This window comes from Amphiura filiformis, chromosome 3 (assembly GCF_039555335.1).
Source record: "Amphiura filiformis chromosome 3, Afil_fr2py, whole genome shotgun sequence".
NCBI lineage: Eukaryota > Metazoa > Echinodermata > Ophiuroidea > Amphilepidida > Amphiuridae > Amphiura > Amphiura filiformis.
The window spans coordinates 18496607-18515180 of NC_092630.1; the positions used below are offsets into that span (position 1 = coordinate 18496607).

At 34.6% G+C, this 18574-nt stretch overlaps 1 protein-coding gene across 3 annotated transcripts in view; it reads left to right on the forward strand.

The window, feature by feature from the left end:
* Window positions 1-18574, forward strand: part of LOC140148155 (uncharacterized) — a 118187-nt gene that overhangs the window by 82091 nt on the left and 17522 nt on the right. For all 3 annotated transcript variants that reach the window (XM_072170016.1, XM_072170015.1, XM_072170017.1), the window contains 7 exons: window positions 8364-8588; window positions 12721-12963; window positions 13399-13498; window positions 14300-14456; window positions 14837-14937; window positions 16374-16522; window positions 17596-17766. In XM_072170016.1, coding sequence (XP_072026117.1) covers window positions 8364-8588; window positions 12721-12963; window positions 13399-13498; window positions 14300-14456; window positions 14837-14937; window positions 16374-16522; window positions 17596-17766 — 1146 coding nt within the window. The remainder of the gene's footprint in view (window positions 1-8363; window positions 8589-12720; window positions 12964-13398; window positions 13499-14299; window positions 14457-14836; window positions 14938-16373; window positions 16523-17595; window positions 17767-18574) is intronic.

The window sequence follows — 18574 nt, forward strand, 5'->3', positions numbered from 1 at the left end:
AACTTTGATGTTCTGGTTCAAATATTTATGTATGTGCATGTTTGCTTGCATGTTGGTTTGTGTTGTGTGGGTTTGGGGTAGGTGGGGGTGGGTATGTAGGGGTGGATGCGGGGTGTGTATAGGGTTCAGGGTTGGGGTGTTTTACATGTCTTAATATGTCACTCGGCTGAACTATATAAGTTCTATTAACAAAATTTGTTTGGTAAGTTGCCATTCATGTAATATTTTGAATATTTATATGTGTGGGGTGAGATCAATCGCTGTTTGTCAGGAAAATAGACTGAAAATGTAAAAAAAAAATAGTTACCTTTCCACATGTAGCAGCTTGTGTAACAATATTAAGGGGTAGGGGAAATATAAACCATCATAACTCAACTTCAACTCATGATAATGAATTCATTTTGGAATTAATATGTAGCTAATTGATTGTTCAAACCTGTTAGTATTATTTTAAAGCAAAGCAAACATTAATAGTCAGGTAGATAGCCATAAAAATGTGAGAAAAGGTTACTTTTCTATGTATAACCATGTCAAATATGGCATTATTAAGGGGTAGGGAAATAAAACCACCATAACTCAACCTTTACTAATAATTATAAATTCATTTTGGTATCAACATGTAGCTAATTGATTGCTCTAACTTTCCAGTATTATTTTTAACAGAAAAACCATAAGATAGACATAAAAGATGATAAAAATGTTAATTTTCCAATGTGTAACAGCGTAAAATTTGACAATATTAAAGGTTAGGGGACGTACAAACCAACGTAACTCGACATTTATTCATTGTAATTCATTCATTTTGGCATTATTATATAGCTATTTGGTTGTTGTAATCTTTTAAAGCAAAATAACCATTAATTGTTAGCTGGAAAGACATAAAATGTTAAAAAATGTCAATTTTTCATGTGTAGTACCGTAAAATATGACAATATTAAGGTGTAGGGATATTCAAATCACCAAAACTCAAGTTTTACTGATGAAAATGAATTCATTTTGGTATCAATATGTAGCTATTTGATAGTTCTAACTTTCTAGTATTATTTTAAAAGCAATTAAGCCATTAGTTGCCCGGAAGATAGACATAAAATGTATGAAAATGTTAATATTCAATGTCTAACAGCGTAAAATATGACAATATTAAGGGGTAAGGGGACATACAAAATCACCAAAACACAGGTTTCACTGACGAAAATGAATTCCATTTTGGTATCAATATGTAGCTATTTGATTGTTCTCATTTTCAGGCATTATTTTAAAAGCAATTAAACCATTAGTTGTCAGGTAGTTAAACATACAATATGAGAAAAATGTTGATATTCCATGTCTAACAGCGTAAAATATGACAATATTAAGGGTAGGGGACATACAAATCACCAAAACTCAAGTTTTACTGATGAAAGTGAATTCATTTTGGTATCAATATGTAGCTATTTGATAGTTCTAACTTTCTAGTATTATTTTAAAAGCAATTAAGCCATTAGTTGTCCGGTAGATAGACATAAAATGTATGAGTGTAGGGGACATTCAAAAAATCACCAAAACACAGGTTTCACTGACGAAAATGAATTCCATTTTGGTATCAATATGTAGCTATTTGATTGTTCTCATTTTCAGGCATTATTTTAAAAGCAATTAAACCATTAGTTGTCAGGTAGTTAAACATACAATATGAGAAAAATGTTGATATTCCATGTCTAACAGCGTAAAATATAACAATATTAAGGGGTAGGGGACATACAAATCACCAAAACTCAAGTTTTACTGATGAAAGTGAATTCATTTTGGTATCAATATGTAGCTATTTGATAGTTCTAACTTTCTAGTATTATTTTAAAAACAATTAAGCCATTAGTTGTCCGGTAGATAGACATAAAATGTATGAAAATGTTAATATTCAATGTCTAACAGCGTAAAATATGACAATATTAAGGGGTAAGGGGACATACAAATCACCCAAACTCAAGTTTTACTGATGAAAATGAATTCCATTTTGGTATCAATATGTAGCTATTTGATTGTTCTCATTTTCAGGCATTATTTTAAAAGCAATTAAACCATAAGTTGTCAGGTAGTTAAACATACAATATGAGAAAAAATGTTGATATTCCATGTCTAACAGCGTAAAATATGACAATATTAAGGGGTAGGGGACATACAAATCACCAAAACTCAAGTTTTACTGATGAAAGTGAATTCATTTTGGTATCAATATGTAGCTATTTGATAGTTCTAACTTTCTAGTATTATTTTAAAAGCAATTAAGCCATTAGTTGTCCGGTAGTTAAACATACAATATGAGAAAAATGTTGATATTCCATGTCTAACAGCGTAAAATATAACAATATTAAGGGGTAGGGGACATACAAATCACCAAAACTCAAGTTTTACTGATGAAAGTGAATTCATTTTGGTATCAATATGTAGCTATTTGATAGTTCTAACTTTCTAGTATTATTTTAAAAACAATTAAGCCATTAGTTGTCCGGTAGATAGACATAAAATGTATGAAAATGTTAATATTCAATGTCTAACAGCGTAAAATATGACAATATTAAGGGGTAAGGGGACATACAAATCACCCAAACTCAAGTTTTACTGATGAAAATGAATTCCATTTTGGTATCAATATGTAGCTATTTGATTGTTCTCATTTTCAGGCATTATTTTAAAAGCAATTAAACCATTAGTTGTCAGGTAGTTAAACATACAATATGAGAAAAATGTTGATATTCCATGTCTAACAGCGTAAAATATGACAATATTAAGGGTAGGGGGGACATACAAATCACCAAAACTCAAGTTTTACTGATGAAAGTGAATTCATTTTGGTATCAATATGTAGCTATTTGATAGTCCTAACTTTCTAGTATTATTTTAAAAGCAATTAAGCCATTAGTTGTCCGGTAGTTAAACATACAATATGAGAAAAATGTTGATATTCCATGTCTAACAGCGTAAAATATGACAATATTAAGAGGTAGGGGACATACAAATCACCAAAACTCAAGTTTTACTGATGAAAATGAATTCATTTTGGTATCAATATATAGCTATTTGATAGTTCTAACTTTCAAGTATTATTTTAAAAGCAATTAAGTCATTAGTTGTCTGGTAGATAGACATAAAATGTATGAAAATGTTAATATTCAATGTCTAACAGCGTAAAATATGACAATATTAAGGGGTAAGGGACATACAAATCACCCAAACTCAAGTTTTACTGATGAAAATGAATTCCATTTTGGTATCAATATGTAGCTATTTGATTGTTCTCATTTTCAGGCATTATTTTAAAAGCAATTAAACCATTAGTTGTCAGGTAGTTAAACATACAATATGAGAAAAATGTTGATATTCCATGTCTACAGCGTAAAATATGACAATATTAAGGGGTAGGGGACATACAAATCACCAAAACTCAAGTTTTACTGATGAAAATGAATTCATTTTGGTATCAATATGTAGCTATTTGATAGTTCTAACTTTCTAGTATTATTTTAAAAGCAATTAAGTCATTAGTTGTCTGGTAGATAGACATAAAATGTATGAAAATGTTACTATTCAATGTCTAACAGCGTAAAATATGACAATATTAAGGGGTAAGGGGACATACAAATCACCAAAACACAAGTTTCACTGACAAAAATGAATTCATTTTGGTATCAATATGTAGCTATTTGATAGTTCTAACTTTCTAGTATTATTTTAAAAGCAATTAAGCCATTAGTTGTCCGGTAGTTAAACATACAATATGAGAAAAATGTTGATATTCCATGTCTAACAGCGTAAAATATGACAATATTAAGAGGTAGGGGACATACAAATCACCAAAACTCAAGTTTTACTGATGAAAATGAATTCATTTTGGTATCAATATGTAGCTATTTGATAGTTCTAACTTTCTAGTATTATTTTAAAAGCAATTAAGTCATTAGTTGTCTGGTAGATAGACATAAAATGTATGAAAATGTTAATATTCAATGTCTAACAGCGTAAAATATGACAATATTAAGGGGTAAGGGACATACAAATCACCCAAACTCAAGTTTTACTGATGAAAAATGAATTCCATTTTGGTATCAATATGTAGCTATTTGATTGTTCTCATTTTCAGGCATTATTTTAAAAGCAATTAAACCATTAGTTGTCAGGTAGTTAAACATACAATATGAGAAAAAATGTTGATATTCCATGTCTAACAGCGTAAAATATGACAATATTAAGGGGTAGGGGACATACAAATCACCAAAACTCAAGTTTTACTGATGAAAGTGAATTCATTTTGGTATCAATATGTAGCTATTTGATAGTTCTAACTTTCTAGTATTATTTTAAAAGCAATTAAGCCATTAGTTGTCCGGTAGTTAAACATACAATATGAGAAAAATGTTGATATTCCATGTCTAACAGCGTAAAATATGACAATATTAAGAGGTAGGGGACATACAAATCACCAAAACTCAAGTTTTACTGATGAAAATGAATTCATTTTGGTATCAATATATAGCTATTTGATAGTTCTAACTTTCAAGTATTATTTTAAAAGCAATTAAGTCATTAGTTGTCTGGTAGATAGACATAAAATGTATGAAAATGTTAATATTCAATGTCTAACAGCGTAAAATATGACAATATTAAGGGGTAAGGGACATACAAATCACCCAAATGTAGCTATTTGATTGTTCTCATTTTCAGGCATTATTTTAAAAGCAATTAAACCATTAGTTGTGAGGTAGTTAAACATACAATATGAGAAAAATGTTGATATTCCATGTCTACAGCGTAAAATATGACAATATTAAGGGGTAGGGGACATACAAATCACCAAAACTCAAGTTTTACTGATGAAAATGAATTCATTTTGGTATCAATATGTAGCTATTTGATAGTTCTAACTTTCTAGTATTATTTTAAAAGCAATTAAGTCATTAGTTGTCTGGTAGATAGACATAAAATGTATGAAAATGTTACTATTCAATGTCTAACAGCGTAAAATATGACAATATTAAGGGGTAAGGGGACATACAAATCACCAAAACACAAGTTTCACTGACAAAAATGAATTCCATTTTGGGATCAATATGTAGCTATTTGATTGTTCTCATTTTCTGGCCTTATTTTAAAAGCAATTAAGTTTCCCACGAGGGGTTGAAGGTCATAATGGGGCCGATACTAAAAAATGATCCTACATGTATCATGTTGTAATGTTGTAATCTCAAATTGTTCCTCTCATCGCTAAGAATTTAAAATAGACAATTGTCATAGTTCTACGAAGCTTAGTTCAGGGGTTATAACATCGAATATATCAAAAATATCATAAAGGTCAAATTTTAAAAATGGTCCAATTGCACCAATTAACGTAAGAAACCTCAATCGTATACTACATTCAAATTTTGGTGCAACGATTTGTATTCCCGTGTTCCCCTTCACAGTTATTGCAGCCAAAGTTGAGTTATGGTAATATTTCCCCTAACCTTAATATTACCATATTTGACACTGTTACACATGGAAGTTTTTTCTCACATTTCCTTTGTATCTTCATAACAACTAATGATACTAGAACGTTAGATGAATTCATTATCACGAGTAAAAGTTGAGTTATGGGAGTTTATATTTCCCCTACCCCTTGATATTGTCATATTTAGGGACCATTCACAAACACTTGTAAGAGGGGGGGCTGATGCAAAGGGGGGGGGTCTGAAAAATGCTGGCCCTCCTAAGGGGGGCTGCAAAAATGACCAAAATTTTCCTGGAAAAATGTTCATGTCAAAAGGAGCCCTAAATTTTTGAGGTCTGTAAAGGGGGGGCGAAACATTTTGCGATGAATTTTTTTTGCATCAGGCCCTCCCCTTACAAGTGTTTGGTGAACGGTCCCTTCTGACAGTTTCTGTGTATCTACCTGAGAACTAATGATCGCTTTGCTTATAGAAAGTTAGAACAGCCAATCAGATACATTTTGATACCAAGATGAATTCATTTTCATGAGTAAAAGTTGAGTTATGGCAGTTATAAATTTCCCTACCCCTTAATATTGTCATTTTACGCTGTTAGACATAGAAAATTTACCTTTTCCTCCCTGTTTCTGTATATCTGCCTGACAAATAATGGTCGCTTTGCTTTATAATAATACTAGAAAGTTAGAACAACCAATTAGATACATTTTGATACCAAGAAGAATTCATTCTCATGAGTAAATGTTGAGTTATGACAGTTTATATGTCCTCTACCCCTTAATATTGTCATATTTAAGCTGTTAGACATAGAATATTTACGTTTTCCTCACAGTTACTGTGTATCTACCTGACAACTAATGATCGCTTTGCTTTGAAATAATACTAGAAAGTTAGACCAATCACTTAAATACATTTTGATACCAAGATGAATTCATTTTCATGAGTAAAAGTTGAGTTGTGGCAGTTTATATTTCCCCTACCCCTTAATATTGTCATTTTACGCTGTTAGACATAGAAAATTTACCTTTTCCTCACAGTTTCTGTATATCTGCCTGACAAATAATGGTCGCTTTGCTTTAAAATAATACTAGAAAGCTAGACCAATAACTTGGATATATTTTGATACCACGATGAATTCAATTTCATGAGTAAAAGTTGAGTTATGACAGTTTACATTTCCCCTACCCCGTAATATTGTCATCTTCACACTGTTAAGACATAGAAAAGTTACATTTTCCTCACAGTTTCTGTATATGGTTGCTTTGCTTTAAAATGATACTAGAAAGTTAGAACAATCACTTAGATACATTTTGATACCAAGATGAATTCATTTTCATGAGTTATGGCAGTTTATATTTCCCCTACCCCTTAATATTGTCATATTTACGCTGTTAGACATAGCAAACGTACCCTTTTCTCACAGCTTCTGTGTATCTACCTGACAGCTTTGCTTTAGAATAATACTAAAAAGTTAGAACAATCAATTAGATAAACATATTGAATTGAATTGAATAGAATTAATACCAAGATGAAGTCAATATCATGAGTAAAATATTGAGTTCTGATGATTTATTTTCCCTACCCTTAATAGTTTTCTATGTTATGCTGATATACGAGGGAAATCAACATCAGTTTTTGTTGGGTTTTTGGTTTTTTAAACATTTTTGTCTTTTTCCCAGTGGTTACTCACGTCCTACACATAAATATTCAAAATATTACATCAATGGAAACTTAACGGATTTTGTAAATGGAAGTTGGTGCAGTGTAGTGACATATTCATGTACACACACATTCATCCCCTCACCCCCACACATACCCTATATACACCCAGCACCCCACACACACCTCGTCCCACAGACACCCCAACGACCTCATACATATTATAATGATTGGAACTGTTACAATAATGTTTCCCTTGATATGCTTAACATTAAAAACAAAATAAAACATTAAAATTTAAATTAAAAAAATTAAAAATGGAAACTGAATCAATTTTGAAAATATAAAGTGGTATAGTTGTGAGATTTGAGGCCAATGTCAAACTTTACACATATGGTTTAAAAAAATCAGATTACCACTCATTTATGGACTATATACTTCCAAATATGCTCAAATGAAACCTGTTGTTGTTTAAAAAGAATACTAGAAAGTTAGGAAAATCATTTAGCTACATATTGATACCAAAATGAATTCAAAATCACGAGTAAAAGTTGAGTTCTTGGAGTTTATATCTCCCCTACCCTTAATTTTGTCCTATTTTTTGTGATTTTATGCGATTATACGTCCATACATAAATTGACCTGTAAAAAAAAAGTGATACCACAATTTGAGTCCACTACCTACCTAGCAGTGATCCAGAGGGTCCATACTAACTACCTATGGTGTCAAACCTTGTATGTAGTGGAGGGTGAACGAAGTCATTTTTTTGAGGTTGCTGCTCCTGTACTACTTATGTTATTGTTAGAAAAATAATTATCAAACACAAGTCACATGGTTTAATTTAAAACAAACTCAAGTTGACCATAAAAAAAAACAAATAAAAACCGTCGTCTCTCAACATGTGATATTAGAAATTACTGCGCCAAAATTGTCTAGGGCAACGATGTCATGTTTATTTGTGCTGAACTGTCGCCAGCCTTCATTGTATCACTGGGATGTCATTGCACCAGACAATTTCGGCGCCCGGGAATTTTGAATATTGCGTGTTGAGACACGGCTGTTTCTATTCGTTTTTATGGTCAATAGGAGTTTGTTTAATGTAAAACCATGTGATTTGTGCTTGATAATAATTTTCCTAACATTATAAGGCATATTGTAGGGATTGCATTGCCAGAGACTTCCTTTAAACCCACCTCTTCCCAAGTTGAACATTTTGTACTTACTATATTAAAATGCTTACTGTTACAGGCTGAGCAGTATGAAGGCATGGTAGCAGACGATGAGCCAATAGTCGCTCCTCAAGGTACTGCAGAGATAGAGCTTCGTGCCAAGCAGCTGGTGAAACTCCTGGAGAGTTTAGAGATTCATATGATACATGAGCTAGAGAGAAAGGTTGCTAGAGAACACTCCTTAGTGTTAGCTGAGAGAGCTAGAGAAGAAGGCACATTGCCCACAGATCTCTGGAAGAAACCTGTAAGTCACTGAATAGATTCATCAGGTTTGAAGATAAACAGATTGAATAAATTTCTGTGCACAAATCCACAGAATTCTACTCACAATTGATCATTTTTGTCTATCTTGGACAGTAGACATCTTCAGAATAATGATGGTAGATCCTCACCACTTCCAGTTTGCCGGATTCCTATTGTAGATGGTATATCAGAGAGGAGAGGATCATATTTGTGACTTAAGTAGAGGGCCCCCGCGTCCCTATTCATGACGTTCGGTCATCTTTTCTTGATCCAGATGGATTCTCTGATGTGTCTAGCATTTGAATTGCACTCCTTACAAAGGATTTTCGCATTGTCCCAGTTAATGATGTGATTTTGTTGAACAGCATGACCTGCTATGGCCGATTTGACTGTTCACTCGACGATTGTTTGCGAGTCTGAAAGTGTCTATCAACCATGATAGACGAAAGCATCAACCGTGAATAAAATTCTGGTTTTGTGCTAATAAGAATTTTTTTTTTTTAATTATTAAAAAAGTGTTGTGTTGCTATACTGTATTTGAGTCTGATGTAGGTGTGTGTTTCACTGGTCATGGTATCAAATCACACACTCATCTCACAGAACGTGTACGCAGCCAAGTAAAGGTACTAATGTCACAACCAACTTGTGTAGATAGTAATCTACCAAAAAACGTTGACAACGTAAAGAAATCAGCAAGTTTAAAAAACCCACCTCGGCTCACTTTTTGAAACTTGGTCCCATTTGTAAAAGGTATTGATTTAAACTTCATCATATTTATATAAATTTAAAACATTTCCAGAAGTGTAGTAGGCTTGTAATCTTGTTGGAAACGCTGTATTCTGTTGAAATAAAATAAAAACACTGATTTGCTGTTGGTATTCAAAATGGGACCAAGTTTCAAAAAGTGAGCCGAGGTGGGTTTTTTAAACTTGCTGATTTCTTTACGTTGTCAACGCTTTTTGGTAGATTTCTTTTCTTTTTATGAATGTAACCAAGCAGCTCCAAGCTTGGAAAGTCATCAGGTTACAAAGTGCTCCATAAAACGAAAAATAGATGTTTGAAGTTGCTGTTCATGATTTATGACAATAATTAATTAAACAAAACTTTATCAGTCGTTTATTTTTAAAACTTGCTCGTCACGCGTGTCTGACGCGTACACAATGATCAATATATATTTTAATATACTTTAATTATTCAAGGCAACGTAAATATGTACAGAAAATGTAAATATGAACAACACACACCCAATGTTGACAATGCCAGAGAGATACGGAGAGTAAGTCCGATTTACTTCCAAGTTGGAACTGGTAAATGCGCATATATTTAAGCCTATACTACGGAAGCGTCTAAGTGCCCCGACTAGGCAAGATAATCGTGTTTGAATGTTTGTGGTTCTTTATAGCCCTGCGGGGCAACCTAGTTGGATATGCCTATTAAGCGGCGGTTATCTGCAATCTTTAAGTGGTTTGTGGTTTTAATTTCCCTTATCAAGCACTGCCCTCTATCGGAGCTAATTTATAGTTTAAGCTTGTTGGATATCCATATTTAGGTGGTTTGTGGTTCTTCGTAGCCCTGTGGGGCAATCTAGTTGCAAATACAAATTTCGCGGTTTGTGGCTCTTCATTTCGTTTCATTTCGTTTATCGCGGTTTGTGGTCTTAATTTATTGGATATCCATATTTCGCGGTTTGTGGTTCTTTATAATCTATAGGCCTGTGGGCAATCTAGTTGGATATCCAAATTTCGCGGTTTGTGGTTCTTTGTAGCCCTCCAGGCCAACCTAGTTGGATATGCCTAGTAAGCGGCGGTTATCTGCGATCTTTCGTGATTTGTGGTTTTAATTTCCCTTATCAAGCCTGCCCTCTATCGGGAGTTAATTTATAGTTTAAGCTTGTTGGATATCCATATTTCGTGGTTTGTGGTTCTTTGTAGCCCTGTGGGGCAATCTAGTTGCATATCCAAATTTCAGCGGTTTGTGGCTCTTCATTTCATTTCATTTCATTTTATCGCGGTTTGTGGTCTTAATTTGTTGGATATCCACATTTCGCGGTTTTGGTTCTTTGTAGCCCTCTTGGGCAATCTAGTTGGATATCCTATTAAGCGGAGGTTGTCGGCGATCTTTCGCGGTTTGTGATTTTAATTTCCCTTATCAAGCCCTCTATCGGCAGTTAATTTATAGTTAAGCTTGTTGGATTTTTTAACGGCAGTTGTTGGCGATCTTTCGCGGTTTGTGGTCTTAATTTGTTGGATATCCATATTTCACGGTTTGTGGTTCTTTATAATCGATAAGCCTGCGGGCAATCTTGTTGGATATGCAAATTTCGCGGTTTGTGGTTCTTTGTAGCCCTGCGGGGCAATCTAGTTGGATATCCAAATGTCGCGGTTTGTGGTTCTTTATAGCCCTGCGGTGAAATCTAGTTGGATATCAATATTCAGCGGCAGTTGTTGGCGATCTTTTCATGGTTTGTGATTTTAATTTGCTTGTGACAATTTATAATATTTATTGCAAATATAATTTCAGATTGAACTGTGAACAGAGCCAATGATAAATGTGTTTTAAATAACGAAGATGTCATGATAGTCAGGCATGGTGAAAGCATCTGGATGGTGAAAGTAGGCCTAGGCCTAAATGAGAATAAAAAATCAAACATGTTTGTTTGATGAAAAAAAATAATATCATAATAGCAATGGATGTTCGAGATGGTGTTATTCTTGATTTATGACAATACATTGGTTAATAAAACATTAAGAAAAAAGTGGTGGGAAGTCTCGAACCTGAGCAAAAATTCATAAATGGATTAGAAGTCCAGGACCTTAACCGCTTCGCCACGGGGACGACCCGATATAACGATGTGTGAAAGTGGAGTATTTATTAATATGAATGTATGCTGTGGTCCGGAAAGAATAAAAGAATTGCGAAAAACTTGATTTTTTGGCGAATGGGATCCAGAATTTGTATATAGGGTATCCAAGAATATACTAGGGTATATTTGAAAGTGAATCTCAAAAGGTAGTGCGACAGTGACAGCCATGTATGGCTGTAGCAGTGACGAAAGATTGTGGATATCAGTATGATTAGCTATGATTTTCCACTAATTTTGGCTATGAAATACCGCGTGAAATAAAGCAAGAATGTTTATTTATTATCAAACAATCGGATTGACTGTATGATTGGTGTAACTTTTTGAATTAATGAGTTATTAAAATATTACACTTTGGATAGTAAATACGATTTAGCATGGTTTTAGATATATTTTGCACCCAGCGAAAAATATCATAGAACAATAGCGTTTTGTTTCGTGTAAATATAGTCCTGGTGCATCTTCTTATTCTTCTTTATCAGTCGTTTTTTTAAAATCTTGCTGGTCATGCTACCGCGTGACTCTAATCCTGACAAAATTCAGTCTTTTGTTCCATTAACCCAGGGGTTCACAATTAGTGTCTTGTGGGTTACAGAGGGTCAAACTCATTTCACAAATCTGTGTTTGAGGGCCAAATACACCTTGTTTGGCTATGTTTACTGTTCATTTCAGAGCTGTTCAAGTGCTAACCACAATTGGGCCATAGATAAGGCCTGCCTATTGAGAAACCCTTGCATTAACATGAAAAACTTTGACTTAAATGTGGGTCATATATAAAAAGTATTTCAATTATCCTGTTACATATTAAGCAACACAAACCCTACATTGTTTGTCTTTTTAATCTTGACTTCATTGAGATGTGTGGATAACTGTTCACGGTATTACTACTAATGCTCTGGTAATGTTGAAAAAATATAATGCAAATATTATGACAAAACTGTTACTAGGAAAAATGTCTGAGTTATGTTTTAGTTTAATATTAGATCTTTAAGAATGCATCATTTCAGAATAGATGCATCTGCAAAACTTGGCAAAGTAAAATTCTTTGTTTGTGTAGTGAGAACAAATATGTAACATCTTAAGTGATGTTGGTGCATGTTTAATTTGGTGCGAGTGTTGGCTCAAAGCACTGGCATAGACATGTACTCATAGGAGCTGAATAGATGCACATATGACATAACTACCTCAATAGATGCATGCATGCCATGACTGCCTCAATGCATTGACATCACTACCTTGCACTACCTTGTATTGATTGACTTTTACTTTGCAGGTTATCAATGAGCGTATCACAATGGCCAAGCCACAGATTGTAGAAGACTTTGCCGCTACCATCGTAGAAGCTGGTCGGTTCAAGGAAGAATCTGTCACTATATCAAAGGAAGACCTGAACAGCGCCCTCTCCCAACTAGCCAATGCAATCATGAGAAGGGAGAAAAGCAACTTTGAAAGTTACTCCATGTTTTATGAAAATCTCTTGAGACAACATCATCAGATGTTATATCAAAAAGAGCAGGTGAGTATTATTTCACCAACCTGCTTTTGTGCAAGGGGTGAAAGAAAACATGACTATGTCAGCAGGTATTTGATCAAACAAAGGGATGCAGGTGCAGTGAAATTACAGATTGCTTATACAGATTACAGATGGCGTATCACTTACAGTCAGAGGGTAATTGGTTGGATAACTTCATTTGTTATGATTTGTCTACCGTTTCATCCCAATTTTGTCCAAAGCAGGGGCTCTCTCCCCCATTGATAATTCTCCTGATTATGCTCTAACAAAAATCCCAAATATTTCAGTTTTTTATTACACCTATGATTGCTCAGGGTTTCAATTTACCGTTCAGGCCCAAATTACAAGCAATGAGGCTGACGATTGGGTCACTTAGCTTTAACATATAGAATGCATGTTGTCATTATTATGTGATCATGTGTAATTATTACTTTTTAGGAAATCAAGCAATTGAAGAGAGCATACCATGAAGCAAGTTCAGCAGCATTGGTTGATGTGCAGTGTCAGTTGGCTGATAGGAGTCATGAACTCATATTAGGTCAGTGTATTGGATGTATCGTCAAAAATAGTTAATAGTAGCAATCTAGATGCGTGCATGCATATTTAATTTCTGAATATTGAATAAGTTAGTAGAAATTGTCCAAATCAATCACATTTTAAAAATCAAAGTAAGTAAAATAATCTGTTTGTAGAAATTTAAAGAGCATCTTAAGCTGGTCATTTGCCTTATATTCAGTATGTTTTAACATTCAGATTATTGTCGTACATGAACAATTCACCTTTTCGGTAAATACCAAAAGTCTTTTGCAATTTAATCCAAAAGATGTCATGTTGATGTGCACATTGTTACTGACTACTCATTAATGCAAATGGTGAACCGCAGGAACAATGTGTGCATCAGTATGACATATGTAGAATTAAATCCCAAAGGCTTTCCGGATTTACCGAAAAGATGAATTATACTTGCTGGTAGAGAAAAACGGCACTTGTTTACTGATCGGCTGATTCAATCATCTGACAATCATAACTGACCGATAATCTGATTGGCCAATTATGCGTCAAAGCTTTAGTCGGCGCAGAGTGGCCCGCGTAAAAGGAACGCACAGCTCTGTGTATGTTATAATGTCGCTCAATAACAGGGCGCTCAGAGCAAAAGGCTGCCATACTTCTCTGGAAGCTAGTGTAATGGCATACATATGTTCAGTGTGAAGTGAAAATAGCTGCTTTAGGTTGATTGCAAATGATACACTGCCTTGCTATAAAATTATAATTGCATTGAAATGCCAAAACAGTAAGTTATACTTACAAGGTGTTAAATATCTTATTGCCTTTATTACAGAGGTGACAGGGCTTCGAGCCAAACTTGCTGAGATGACCAGGAAGTTTACTACTCAGGAGCATGATATTACTGAGAGGGTGAAGGATGAATATGATGCCTTGGTACAGAATCTATTCTCATCAGCTTTTGATCTTAAAGTCAAATATGATGAATTTGGGTAAGTAAGAGTTTATTTGAACAATTTTCTTTTGTTGTAGACTTTAAAAATATATGGCTAATTGACAATGTGCATGTGTTTGTTATTGTTTTTAACTAAAAATTTAATTTGAAAATAAAAGGGAATTCCTAAACCGGATGAACTTATGAATAGTGAATGGAAACCCAGCCTTCACTCTAATATTAATTATTACCCTAATCCTTAACTCTCACACTAATTCTAATCTCATGTGGTGGCAGTTGTTATTCTAATGTGTAGTAAAGTATCTGAAGGGAGTTCATACCCACTTTAGATTCAGACCTGAATATAACTCTACTTTTGTCAAGGCAAAACTTTTTATATTTGATCTCTCTCCATTAATTTGTTCTCTTCCCATTTAGGACTCGCTTATATAATGAAGTGTTTAACATGGTGAGTGAAGTAAGAAGAGATGCTGATGATGCCATGAGTCAATTCCAATCCAAGAATCCTGGAGGAGAATGTAAGTCATACAAAGTAATGTGATTAAAAAACTGTAATGCATGAAAATAATAAGTATATATATACATGCTTTTGTCATTAGGGGTGGAATTGGTTGTGTGTTTTGTTTAGCAACCTTTGCAAATGTATAGGGGGTGCAACAATTGTCGGGCATTTCTTTGCTTTTAGCTGCATCTCCCCCATCTATTTTGCTGTGTTTCTTTAATATTTATATGCATTTTTTGTGATGGAAAAAAATGAATATGAATAGCTTTACACTGGCCCTTGAAAAGTGTGCAGCTAGCCATACCTCACAGCTGCACAAAGAACATTTAGCGTGAAGCAAATATATTACTTTTTTCATGAAAGTTCATCTGTGTTGGTATAAATCATGTTTTTGATTTAAACTTTTGATCCAAACACAAGGAATTAATTCCTACCTCGGAATTTCAGATGGTACTCCATCTTTCATCAGCGAGTGAGTGACTGTATCAGGTCGTGATCTTTTTGACCTTTGACCTGATAACAGACTTGTAGACTCCTGATAGTTTGAACTGGCCCCCGTCAACCAACCATCTCTCAACAAAGACGGGGGCTCAGTGGCGTAACTGTGGGTCAGGGTGCCCAGGAGAGAAAGTAGATTGGGTGCCCCTGACAACGGGTATACATGGTGCAGAGTAAATCAATTTTGGTATTGATAGCCATATAGACTTACCGAATAACTAATACTGTTTCAGATCAAATTTATTTCATGTTTCAATGAAGTTCATGTTGATAAAAAAATGTTTTCATCTTCTCCAATATCTTTACTTTTGTATATTGTCATTAGCTGCAGTAGCATAGCTATAGGGGTTGTGATGCCCTGAGGCAAGAATACATTATACACCCTCTTCCCAAAACAATTGTGCGCAGGCATGCGAAAATGTGCATAAATACCACTAATTTGGTATAATTTCAAGATGAATTTTGGTCTTTCAAATGACAATTTATGTTGCAATGCGGGCGAAAAAATTTTGTGTTAAAGGGGGCACCCATATGAAGAGTTATTCTATGCATGGTGGGTTTAAGGTTTCCACTTCTTTCCTATAACAAAGTATTATCGTGTCAAAAGGGAATCCAGACCTGGGTGCCCCCTTAGCCCGGGGGCACGGCCCCCAGAACGCATAGGAGTTATGCCACTGCGGGGGGGCCGGTTCAAACTATCAGGAGTCTACGAGTCTGTTATCAGGTGAAAGGTCAAAAAGATCACAACCTGATACAGTCACTCACTCGCTGATGAAAGATGGAGTACCATCTGAAAATTCCCAGGTAGGAATTAATTCCTTGTGTTTGGATTAAAAGTTTAAATCGAAATCATATTACTTTTTTATTATATAATTTAACAATTCAATTAACTTCTATACCCATATTTATGTTTGTGCATTTATTATTATTTTTTTTTTTTTTTACATGTGCTAGCTGGTTATGGTCCACGTCTGAACCTGAAGAGAGCAGAAGAGCTATCAATTCTTCGTCAAGAAAATAATGAGATGACTCGGTTACTACTCAAGATGAGGTGTATGGGAAGCTGGAAGACGACTCAAATGAGAGAACATTATAATAAATTGGTAAGTAATGCAGTGAGTGAATATTATTTTTTGAATCTTCTCTATTTCATAGATTTTGCCACCGTCATAAAAGACAATTCAATTAAATCCTAATTTCAAGCCATTTTCATTGTAACAAGTCAAGACAGATGTTCAAGTTTATAAGTAAGTGGTACCATACAGAACTGTTTTCTTCATGAAGAATTATTCATGTAGTTTACGATGGTGACTGAACAGCATTTAGTTCCCCAGGGTTTGATTTCTTTTTCAGAGCCACCACATCTCCACTAGGAAAGGGGCACCTACTAAAAGCAACCCTTTACAGAGCCACTCTTTCTTAAATAGGGGTAAAGTTACTTGTATATCATTGGATACAGAGCAGCCCACTATGATACTCAGTAGACATGGGGTAGTCTAAATGTTAGACTCCCACAAGTATTCCCGGTGGGTTCAGTCTTCACTAACAATGTGTACGCATGATGGTTCCAATTAGGGGTACTTTTCAAGAAAGGTCCGCGGAATTTTCTAGGACAAAATTGTTCGCGATTGTCCAAATTAGGGGTGTTTTGGAGCAAAATTGTCCTTGATATGAAAATTAGGGTGTATATATCTCTAGGACTTTCGTCCGCGTTTTACCGCTACAGTTTTCGTTATTGTCCTCATTTCCCTGTGAAATAGGGGGAAAATTCAAAAGCATCCTTGAAATGGTAAAAATAGGGTATTTATTTTGGAAAAATGTCCTCGATTCCTCGTGATAAGGGGTGAAATGAAAATCGTCCTCAAAATGATAAAAATAGGGGAGGTATTTGGGGGAAAATTTTCCCTGATTTCGCGCAAAATAGGGGGTAAAATTGCTGCAAATGTCCTCGATTCCCGTGAAATAGGGGTCATTTTAAAATCCTGGAACGGTCATATGTCCTACCTTTAAATACAAACTGAACCCACCGGGCAAGTATTCTCCAAAAGAAGTTGGAGCCTGTTTCAAGCCTGAATCTGTTGCATGAATACCTGTCGTACTAGCCAATCAAGCAATATTTAAAATCTAACAAAAGTTTTTTAATTTCCTTTCTCTTTCCTGGCAACTTATTGTGTAGGTGAGTGAGTTGCAACACGATGTAGACAAATGTAAGCGTGCGTACCTAGAAATCAAGATGATGGCCGACGAAGAAGTGATTCTATTGCGACAACAGTTGGTAGCCCTTCGTAAGGCTATGGCAAGCTCTGAGAAGGAGAGGGAGACCATACAGAAACAACTTGATAAAGAGGTAGGGCAATCTTGGATAGAATAGTATTATACCATTCTTTCCTACACTAGGTAGTGATGCAAGTGTGCTTTTCAGTAATCATAGTATTTTATGGATGTCAATGCATTAACATCACTGTGTTCAGAACTAAACCCACTGATGTAAAGTTGTTGCAGTGCATTATGCTATAGTGCAAGGGTGTGCATCTTTGCTGGGAATCTCAGCCAAAATTACAGATAGCATACTCGATTTGAGGGTTCTGACTGGAATTTGATACTACAATTTATTCTCTATTGTCTTGATGAGCCTTATGGGCAATATATATTTTTGTCATAGCTTGAGTTCTGAACAATGCCCTCAAATCGCGCACTGTCTACATTACACCCACTCCAGATTTACTGCATATGCCCCAATCTGACCAGCTGTAAGTATGCAGTGATAGAGCTACTTTGTACTTCAAACTGCACAATAGTCACCAAATTTCAATGACTCTGGACTCAATGCAACAGTTTTGCATATTTTACATCCACACATATATTGCCTTGGGGCTCGGCTTTCTGTCTCCCAAAATCCACATTAAAGTGCTGTGCATTGTTTTGGATTTTTTAGTCAAAAAGGCTATGCAAACACAGGATTTCTGATGGGGTTTTTTTTTTTTGCTTTTTGTTGTTTTTTACATAAAAAAAGAAATATAACTATCATGACTACTAAAAAAAAAAGAAACTCTATATCTGCACGAAGTGGGGACAAGCCTTTGTTTTGTTTGTTTGTTTATTTTTTGTCTTGATCTTTTTGCAGCAGTTCATTTCAGGTTATCCTTATTAAAATT